Source organism: Nannobrachium achirus (genome assembly GCF_963921795.1).
Source record: "Nannobrachium achirus genome assembly, chromosome: 11".
Taxonomy (NCBI): domain Eukaryota; kingdom Metazoa; phylum Chordata; class Actinopteri; order Myctophiformes; family Myctophidae; genus Nannobrachium; species Nannobrachium achirus.
Genome location: NC_137820.1, coordinates 62,778,927 through 62,790,235, shown reverse-complemented (window position 1 = coordinate 62,790,235; position 11,309 = coordinate 62,778,927). Strand labels below are relative to the sequence as shown.

The 11,309-nt window shown below is 41.9% G+C and overlaps 1 protein-coding gene across 1 annotated transcript in view; it reads left to right on the top strand.

Moving 5' to 3' along the window:
• The first annotated feature begins 382 nt into the window (after positions 1-382).
• Positions 383-11,309, top strand: part of lrp5 (low density lipoprotein receptor-related protein 5) — a 109,387-nt gene continuing 98,460 nt past the window's right edge. Inside the window, exon 1 of the mRNA XM_080737373.1 lies at positions 383-629. Coding sequence (XP_080593499.1) covers positions 557-629 — 73 coding nt within the window. The 5' untranslated portion in view covers positions 383-556. The remainder of the gene's footprint in view (positions 630-11,309) is intronic.

Genomic DNA, 11,309 nt, shown 5'->3' with positions numbered 1-11,309 from the left:
TTGCCCGAATTTAGTTAGGGTTAGGTTTAGGCATAGTTTTACTGAGGTTAGGGATTTAGGGCTAGGGTTTGGGTTTAGGTTTAGGCATAGTTTTACTGAGGTTGGGGTTAGGGTTAGGTTTAGGCATAGTTTTACTGGGGTTATGGTTAGGGTTTGGCGTTTGGGTTAGGTTTAGACATAGTTTTACTGAGGTTAGGGTTAGCAGTATAGCACCAGTTAAAGCACAAAATAGTTAAAGCTCATGGGGGGCCCCGCAGTGAATCCTTGTACCCAGGGGGGGCCAGAATTTGGTGTGACGCCCCTGGGTGCGCGAGCTCGACAGCTTGGAGTATAAAGTAGCGCGAGCGCGTCCACAGAAAAAGTATCGCCAAGAACAGAAAGGAGGCACACTCACGTCACGCACACACTCACGTTATATCAGGCACACACGCACACGCACACACACACACGGCACGGCACGGCCGAGAGAGAGAGGGAGAGAGAGAGAGAGAGAGGAGTCATTTACAACTTTCTTCTTTTAGGATTAAAGATATCCCCGCAGAATGGACTCGGAGCGATGGATTTAACGCGGAGAGGACTTGCAATGGGCGGTTTGCTGCTTTGGACTTGCTTGCTCTCCATAGTTGACGGTACGTTTGACTTGTATTTTATACTGTTGTGTGTGTGTGTGTTTCTTTTTTTTGTTCCCCGTCGAAGACCTGTGGAAACAGAAACATGGATCCTTGGGAGACACTTGGGAAGTTAGCCTAACGTTACAGAGAACACAATACCATAGCAGTAAACATATAATAAGCATCTGCACACTTACTTACAGTTACACGTGGTTTATTGAGTATTATTTTACAGTACAGTTTAGTTTCTGATGCTCCTGTGTTAAAAGTTGAGCTTTTTTAGATCCTCGGGCGCAAAGTAAAGTTGCGTTGCGTGACGTGTAGTGCGACAATGTGGATAATAATAGCTAAACCCCACACATAGTAATAGCTTTCGTCGCTTTTAAATTAGCCGTCATTATAGAGCACTTCTTGGTTTAGTGAATTGTGTACACGAAATATAATTTTGCGAGCGGCCAGGGCTGTTTTCTTGGGCCTCGGTCGGTCGGTCGATCCCAGCCATCCCTGATCGGTGTCGGGTGTCAGGAGAAGTTGAGATTTTCTGCTTGGGGAAGAAAGAGGTTCACAGTCTGTTGATGTAGAATGGGTTTATTGGTCAGATTTGATCACTTACGTCCACGTTCAGTGTTCCTTCTTTGAGTCACACTGTTAGTTTACGGCTTGGCTTTCTTTCTCCCCTGGCTCATTTGTACCACGAAGGTTTATTAATGTCAACCCGCTTGGAGCAACTTTTCATGGCATGGGGCGGAGCTATAATATCCTGGCTCTCATGTGGATGCAAGAACTTTTTGATCAGAATCAGATCGATTATAATGATGCAACAACAGTGCTAAACTGCTAAATCTGTCGCATAGTGAGACTTGAGCGCCGCGGTTATTATCTGGCAATTAACACCAATTTGTTATTATAATCTTTGTCTTGCTATGAGGAACCAAAGTAATCCCATAACTACTTGTCACCTGCCGCGAAAGCTAGTAGGGAAGACCCATAGAGAGGACCACAGTGACAGTCAGATACGCAATCATTTACATAACACAATAATTGGCCACAATTGGGCAATCTTCTATTGCATGTGGATTCTCCCAGTGCAATGTTTTTGGGAAAATCACAGTGAAGTCCGAAAAAATAGCACATCTACATGTTCACAACGCCAACGCGAGGCGTTGTGTGTATTTTCACAATTCTACCTCTAATATTTGACAATTTGTCCAATGCTTAATTTGTCATTTTAGAGGTATTCAAAAGTTCTTAAATTGTCACTTTAGAAATGTGCAGAGTCTATACACTTGAACTTTATGTTGGTTTGTTTACTGTTGAGAGAGAAAACAATGTTGCACATTAAGTTAATCATCTGGGGACCCCCCCCCCCCCAAAATAATTTGGGGACCCCCCTGGGGGTCCACATGTTGAGAACCACTGGCCTAGGGCGCGATATTAACTTTCCCCCTACAATTAACGATTCTCCTTTTTAGCAGAAACTGAAACACTGGCCGGAATGAGCACAAATCAACAAGTAAAACAATTCCTCCTATAGGTTATCTGTTTTAAGACTTGTCTTCTACGGTGTTAATTGGCTCTCTGTTATAAGAATGAAAGCATCTGAAAATGCCACAGGGATACAGGGATATATGAGATACTTCAATGGTTTCCTGTGGAAATAAGCCAAGTGCTTTTTTTAGGATCTCCTTTTAGTTGACCTTGTACCAGTGAACTGTACCGTCATGAAACTGTTCTTCTAATAAAGTCTTCAATCAATCAATCAATCAATCAATCAATCAATCAATCAATCGAAGGGATTACTGCATGTGTTGCAGAGCAGAGGTGACACAATTATAATGGCAGCGATGTAGGCTACTTGCAACTGTCTCTTGAGTCCACTCTGCCCAGGTCCCTCTGTATGGTCTGTGTCCGTGTAGCGCAGTGTTTCTCAAACTTTCAAATGTCAAGGTCTCCGCATAACTCTGATAGTGTACCATTTGTACACTGTCAGAGTTACAGACTTGTATGGGTCAATTTAGACCCTACCTAAAGGAACCCACAGTCCCTGGAATCCACTTTGAGAACCATGGGTGTAGCGCATGTAGTGTTATGAATTCATAATGACAAGTCCATAGTCCACAATAGGGCTGGAGAATAACACACCATTCGTTTTGTATGGTAGAACTCAGAAAACATGTTCATTATGATTTATCAGCGTAATGCTTTTTAAATCATCTGTGTTCTGCAGTGTGTTGTCAGGACAGTCAGACAGTGATCACACATGAGTTTTAGAACGGTTTGGAGGTAATTCTCAAATTTGAATGGAAGGTCTGGACTTAAGACTGATAAGAGTTCAGACAGAAGGAGAACTCTTGAAAGAGCTCTGAATGCCATGTATTGGAAAATGCATTTGATGGACCCTCCAAAGCTACGAGGTTAATGTGCAGGCCACATACTTGTGATGCCAGGGATTCTGAAACTGTAGATAGCCCTGTTCTCCTCCCCTCTCTGTCTTCAATCCGATGAAACCATGAATATTAGGTTATTATTAATAAGTAATATTGCCAGAGTTAAAAAATATTTATCCATGACACGTGGTGATGATGTGGATATTTCCTAATTTCTTATAGACGATCTGGAAATTGGAATAACAAGCACGTAATGATAATCTGTGACCAGCTCTCGGTTTGCGCTTGTCATTTTTGGACAGGCAGACTGACTGACAGAGTGACTTATACTGTAGCTACGTAATCACTGATGACATTGCCAGTATAAAAGTCACAGCCAAAAAAATTAAGTTGGCCTTCAAAGACATTGAGCTAAATTACAAAGGAAAGTTTGTCATCATGCCTACCAATTTGGATCTGCACATTTGACCCTCCCGTACCCAGACAGACTACAATAAAACACCCTATCAATAATAAACATGTTATTACCTGGATGCTCCAAATACGTTTAATAATCACAGCCTGACTGCTGTATCGTTTGGCTCATATGTCTGTAACTGCTAATATTCGTTTTTGTTGTTGTACCAGAAGCCTGTTGGAAAATGTGTACAAGTCCGTTTCACGATCGCTTATTCTTTCTTTTCCTGCTTCTGAAATAGGAAAGAATAGATTGCATGTAGCATTGACATCAGTAGGGGCTGTATCTAGGCCTACTCATTAGCGCAGACAAGGGGTCCCATGTAATGGGCAAGGGTAGAAAATGGGGTCACAGTATTGTCCTGACGTAACAGGAACATTTCGATGTTTTTATTTGCCTTGGTCACAGTGTGACAGACAGACTACTACTCATGTGCTTCTGTCACTGAAACAGTTAAGGAATCCCTGCTGATGCTGAACATGTAGCCTGCTGTGTAGTTTGGTTTACTGACTAACTAGAGTAAAGTGGCTGGTCATCCTATATTGCGAGAGAGAGAAGCACTGAACTTGCGTTGGAGAAATGTAGAGGAGAGGTGTGAAGACATAAACGCACACTTCACATACACTGGCCAAAACGTTGGACTAGTGTCACTACGCCACCTGGCAAACATCACAGCTATGTGTGTGTGTGTGTGTGTGTGTGTGTGTGTGTGTGTGTGTGTGTGTGTGTGTGTGTGTGTGTGTGTGTGTGTGTGTGTGTGTGTGTGTGTGCCAACAGCCTTCTACAGTCAGATATCTTGCCAAATGCTTGGCTTCTTTCAGTAATACAGTTTAAGGTGGGGTTATATACAATTTTTTACTGGGATTGACATTTTCTTTACGGAAAAGTTCAGGGAGGCTGATACTTTTCGCATCACCAATGTCCGTGTTAAGTAAAACATTTTTAAAATAACTACCCGCTTCTTTCCAATGGCTGTTGTTTTTCAGCGATCCTTCAGTGCCCTTCACATATTATTCCCAGGCCAAGACTGTCTATTCAACCATGCAGAGGAGGGGTTGATCCATTCTTTAAAACATTACTCATTCAAGTTAGCAACCTTCATCTTCGGAGGCATGGGCAAGCTCATGTTTGTCAACCCATAAAAAGACTAATATGAACTGACGAGAACATATCATGCTGGGGTTATTTTCCCTCTTGTCAAGTGCTTGGCTGGATGAATCTGGCTTTAGATGATAGAAGAAATGGTGCTGGTTTGAGCAGACACTGGGGATAGAAACCTCTTACGGTTCACATCAACACTCTTTGAGTCAAATATTAGCCTGATGATGTGTCTCTTCTGTGGGATAGGGAAATGTTTTTCTGACATCTTTTCAAAAGATTCCAATCTACACAGTATGGTGCGGTACATTTCTATTTTAGGTTGATCAGAGAAATCATTAATGATATAACTCTGTCATCCCTATTTTAGCCAGGGACCCACTTAGCCAGAATGTGAGATGACCTGTGAAGTCTTGCCGTACCTTTTATTACAGTTTTATCTATTAGTTTGGTCATTAAGGTCCACAGAATGAGAGGTCTGCTCTGCCCACAAGCTTTTGGGCTTGTGGGTCCCTGACTATTTCGGGCATGTCATACAGCAAAATTAGCCGATATACAAGCTCACAATGTGCTGTGATAGGATGTGTTCTTAGCTCTCCAGCCATTTTCGTGGTGTGACATCGTTGTACGACCTAAGTATAATACGTTTTTCCCCAATGAAACATATTTTTTAATAGGCCTATAGTCTTTCACTGATATATTTTTCACTGGAAATTAATTAATACATTTTTCAGAGCTAGGCCCTTTCGATTGGAGCATTACTTGTATTGTACTTGTCCTGTAGGAACTGAACTGAGCAGTTACCGTTCTAACTGACCAAGTCACAAGAGGTGTGACCAAAAAGAATACTAGATTGAATGTTATGCCGTAAATTATTTCAAGTGGTTAAGGGAGGGTGCCTAGTAAACTAGGATGGGACATGTCACAGATAATTATTGGCACGCACAGTAGCCAACTGGACTCCATAAACATTCTTTGTTTCAACCTTTTCGTGCTAAACTAGGCTAACAAAATTTGAAGCCAAAATGTTGTTTAATTACTTATTTGCTTTACTCCTAGGTACAGGAATGTTGTAACTTCAAATGGAGATGATTGTGCTTTTTTCTTTAGTAACAAATTGACGAAGCAAAGCAACACGTTTTTCTTTGGATGTCTCCTTAGAAAATCATAGTTTTTGACCTGTTACAGAGGAGGACAACCGTTTGATAGAAATGAGGAGAGGACGTACAAATCCAATAAAATAATTTAATTACATTTTTGTATACACAGGATGTGTAATGACTGAGTAATCATGAGTAATTATATTTTGTTTTCAGGAGGGGGGGGGGGGGGGCTACTGCATGCACAAGTTCAGCAAAAGAAATATGTGATAAACAAACACATTTTGATTCAGATTTTGTCATTGGCTTGAAATTACATAATGTCATCCAGTTCCATCTCCTGTCGTGTTGCTTTGTATCTCTTGGCAACGATAGATTAAAAATCTAACCGTAGATCTTGGGATCCATGTGGGTAAAGCCGTGCTTCCAATGTAAATATCGGACTGCTTTAGGCAAGGTTTCAGCTAGATCAGAATCCCATTGACTTACATTCTGAAATTAAAGTTAAACAAATTATAAAACATAATAATTAGTAGAGGTGCTTCTGTGGCCTGCTGGCAGTGTGCAGAGCTTGTACATCTGCTATTTTAAAGAAATCGTGAAAATTAGAATTTTGACCCGATTCTATAAGTGTCTTGAATCCTTCTAAGGTTTTTTGATGTTTCTATGTCAGCAATCTGGCCAGCCATCGTCAAAGAAAAGGTCCTTTTCACTTAAATGGAGCTCAGTTAGTCTGTTCTTGAGAGACTACTATGTCAGTGGTTCTCAAACCTTTTCATGTGAAGGACCCCCAAACCGATATTTATTTGGCCACGGACCCCCATCTCAAAATATCTAGTTCCAGGGACCACCCCCAGAAGCTTTCGCTTTGAAAATACATATATTCAAAGATTTGCACACATTTTCACAACTTTTTCAAAAATAGCAGATCTACAAGCTCGCAGCGCGGCACTCGGTGCCGCGCTGTGAGCTGGTATATCTGCTATTTTTCACTGGTTAAAGCATTCAATAATTCTAGGACTGCTGGCAGTGTGCAGTGCACAATGCATTTGGTGCTGGCCAGTCCAGCAGTTTGTGGGATTAGCTCTGGAAACCCAGACAGACTCTTTTATAGACTCCTACAGAGCCAGCTGAGCCATGCTTAAAAAAAAAAGAAATAGACTTTTAGTAGTTTGTTGCTGTTAAGATGAACCTGTATTCAGGTCAGGAAGTGGACTTTCCTCTTGTGTCGTAAGAGAAAGGTTGTTAAATGAATCCACGTTTGGATGATAAAGAAACACCAGTGAATGAATGACCGTATATGGACTGCTGGGGAGCGGTTATAATGCATTGTATTCAGGCCAGGGTGCTGAAATGCAAAGGGAAAAAGTGCTGCTGCAGGTTGGAGACAATCCAATGGACACATAAAGATAAAACCATGTGAAGTGAAGGCACCCACATATTCACACATGCTGTTTCTCAATCTACCACTTAGAATGTAAGCGTTTAGCTTAGAGCGACTTACACGTGCAAGATCAGAGTGAATGGAATCACCTCTAGTCAACAAACAACACATACTACGTATAACACATGCAACGAACTGACTTGCGTCCTTGAATGCTTTTTTTTTCATATGTGTCCATGGAGATTCTACCACAGCAGGTGGGTAGGTTCAGGCTGCACAGTAAACATCCTCAGATGTACAGAAACTGTATTGAGTTAGCAAGCAGCAAGAAAGCAGAAGTTAACCCATTTAGGCCTAAAATTAGTGGATGCTTTAACTAAAAATAGCAGATATACAAGCTCACAGCTTGTAGATCTGCTATTTTTCAAAAGTTGTGAAAATATGTGCAAATCTTTGAATATATGTATTTTTAAAGCGAACGTTTGTAACTTAAATTTAGCTTCCGGGGGGTCCCTGGAACTAAATATTTTGAGATGGGGGTCCGTGGCCAAATACATATCATTTTGGGGGTCCTTCACGTGAAAAAGTTTGAGAACCACTGACAGAGTAGTCTCTCAAGAACAGACTAACTGAGCTCCAGTTAAGTGAAAAGGACCTTTTCTTTGACGATGGCTGGCCAGATTGCTGACATAGAAACATAGGTTTTTCATAAAACCTTAGATGGATTCAAAAGACACTTATAGAATCGGGTCAAAATTCAAATGTTCATGATTTTTCAAAAATAGTAGATCTACAAGCTCGCAGCGCGGCACTCGGTGCCGCGCTGTGAGCTTGTATATCTGCTATTTTTCAATAGTTAAAGCATATAAAATAATGATACACAATATAGTATAGAAGGAGAGAAATGAAGGAGACGGGGGCAGATGAACGAACGCGAAGGAGAGTAGGGATGGGACGATATGAAAATGTCATGCATGCCACGTAAAATTGTGATGTTACGATATTACCGCGATAATCAAAATATCCCCCCCATCCATTATCCAGGGAGGGTGCTCATGTGCATCTGGCTGTGACACCCTTTCTAGTTTATTTTCCTTTCCAGTTGTTTTTTCTTTTCTTCGCACTGACTTTTTTTTGACAGTGCACTATTAGGTTGTGTTTGGGTATTTTTGCTTGTGTTTGACATGACAGTGAGATACTTGTTTGCTCTAACTAGCATTGACTGCTATGGTAACTTTTGATTTGATTTGGACACTGTACTATTTTGATAGTTGTGCTTAAGGACACTTCATGTATATATATATATATATACACACACATATATATAGCACCTGATGAAGCTTGACGAGCGAAATGCGTTGTGCTAGTAAAAAATCATGAATTAAGCAGTTGTCCATCGCAGTTCCCTGGAGTGATGCAGTCCCTTCTTATGGAAGGTTTTCAACTTTTTCTATAGTTTATATGCATGCTGACTAAGACTTGCACCTCCTATGGGCCTTTCGTTTGGATGTGCAGGAGTCTCTCCTCTTTAATATATATATATATATATATATATATATATATATATATATATATATATATATATATATATATCATTTGTTCCCTCTCTTGATGTACCTTGCTCTTTACTGTACTCTGTTCTTGTTTTTCTTTTTCTTACTTCTCTGTAACTTTTGTAAATAACCTTATACTGCTGTGCTGCCTCTGGCCAACTGATTTCCCCCTTGGGATAATAAAGGTATCTATCTATCTATTATCCTGGGGTGGAACATTTGCCCAAAAATAGCAGATCTACGAGCTCGCAACTTGTGAGCTTGTAGATCGTCTATTTTATTTGGCAAAGAGATTTGGTAGAGAGTGAAAAAAGAAGATAGATAGATAGATACCTTTATTATCACACAGGGGACAATCAGTTGCCCAGAGGCAGCACAGCAGTTAAAGGTTACAAGTTACAAAGAAGTAAGAAAAAGAAAAAGAGTACTGTTGTGTACAGTCAAAAAAAAAAGGCAAGGCACAATAAAAGTGTCAAAAAGCTGTCACAATAAAAGAAGAATATACCGGTATACTTAAAGTTTTCAAGAAACATTCAACGCTCATAAGTGTCACGTCACACACAAAAAGCAATACTCAAAAAGCACAACTTAACAAATCAGTGCCACAAAAAAAAAAGACTGTATCAATCAAGTACGTTACTTATTTCCAGGTGCGTTTTGAACAATTATAGAGCGTTTAAGTGGTATACCGGATATGCAGCTCGGCAAATAAAAGGTGAATTGATCCCAGTGCATGACGGAGGATAATTTCAGAAAAAAACGTAATCTCCACGATATGATTATTGTGAGTGTTTTTCATCACGATAAACGATAATAGCAATTATGATCCCATCCAAGAGAGACATAATATGTCTCTTGCATATTATGCAGGAGGAGGGTGCTGGCAGAGGAGCTGGGTGGAGGTGAGGAGGAGAAGAGGAGGGCAGGAGAGGAGAGAGAGCAGGGGTGTTGCACAGAATTCTGGGCCCTGGGTACAAGGATTCACTGGGAACACATTATTACGCATCATTTTGTGCTTTAACTATTGAAAAATAGCAGATATACAAGCTCACAGCGCGGCACCGAGTGCCGCTCTGCAAGCTTGTAGATCTGCTATTTTTGAAAAATCTTGAAAATTTGTGCAAGAAAAAACCTAATGTTTCTATGTCAGTTGTGCTCAAACCTTTTCATGTGAAGGACCCCCAAAAAATATTCAGTTCCAGGGACCCCCCCAGAAGCAAAATTTTACTTACAAATGTTCACATAAACAAATACATATATTCAAAGATTTGCACACATTTTCACGACTTCTAAAAAATAGCAGGTCTACAAGCTCGCAGCGCGGCACTCGGTGCCGCGCTGTGAGCTTGTATATCTGCTATTTTTCAACAGCTAAAGTATAAAATAATTAAGGCCCCCTCCACCTTGGGCCCTAGTAACTCAGTCCCACTTTTCCCCCCCATTGTGACGCCCCTGGAGAGAGAGAGAGAAAGAAAGAGAGAGAGAGAGAGAGAGAGAGGAGATTGGGTTGCAGTGCAGAGAAGGAATGTACAGAAGAGATTGAATCTTTTCCTGTTTTTCCTTTTTTCTTTTTTTCTTTCGAGGCGTGAAACATGAGCAGGTTCTGCTGTTTTGATTTCATACAACTGGGATAGGTGGAGGGAAGGAAGGGGAGAAGGAGAGAAAACAGCAGTAGGAGGTAGAGAGAGGAAGAAGAGAGGGAGTATAAGGGGAGAGGAGGAGGAGGAGTGGAGGGAGGAATTGACAGAGGTGAGAAGGAGCGAGGGAGGGAGGGAGGGAGGGAAGGAGGTGAAGAAAAACTCGAGAGAGGAGAGAAAAGAGGTGGAAGGGAGGATGGAAGAGGAGAAAGAGAGAGAGAGGGAGGAGGGGTAATGAGAGAGAGAGAGGAGGAAGTCTGTCACAGACTGCTATGATTTCTCTGGGGTCCCCTCTCTCACACTACACACACACACACTACACACACACACACACACACACACACACACACACACACACACTCACACACACGTACAGGCTGCATAAATATGTGCTCTGTGCGCGTCACGCACATTTTTCTTGTCCCAACTGGGGAGGTGTGAAGAAAATCTCTTCCTTCCCTTTCACCCTCTCAACACTCCACACACACACACTCAAATACACGCACGCACGCACGCACACACACACACACACACACTCGCAAACGCACGCACACACCCCTGCGCGCGCACACACGCAAATACACACACACACACACACAGGGTGTCCCTGATAAGGTGTAAAGCGAGGGAGGCTGTTAGTTATTCTTTCAAGCAGAACAAAACAGAGGGAGCTGAGAATGGTGTGTGTGTGTGTGTGTGTGTGTGTGTGTGTGTGTGTGTGTGTGTGTGTGTGTGTGTGTGTGTGTGTGTGTGTGTGTGTGCGCGTGCTGCGTGCGTGCGCGCGCGTGCGTGCGTGCAGTCTGTGCATGCGTGAATGCACGTGTGTGGTGGGGGTGAAGCAGTGCATTTCCTAAGCTATACAACTTCTTCGGGGCCTCTGTACCCAGGTCTTTTCAGACCTGGTACTTTGTGGCCCCCACCCCACAACAGCGTATGTGTGTGTGAGGGGGGCACACACACACACACACACACACACACACACACACACACACACACACACACACACACACACACACACACACACACACACACACACACACACACACACACGGCCCTCCTCTGTCTCTCTGTCTCCTCCCACT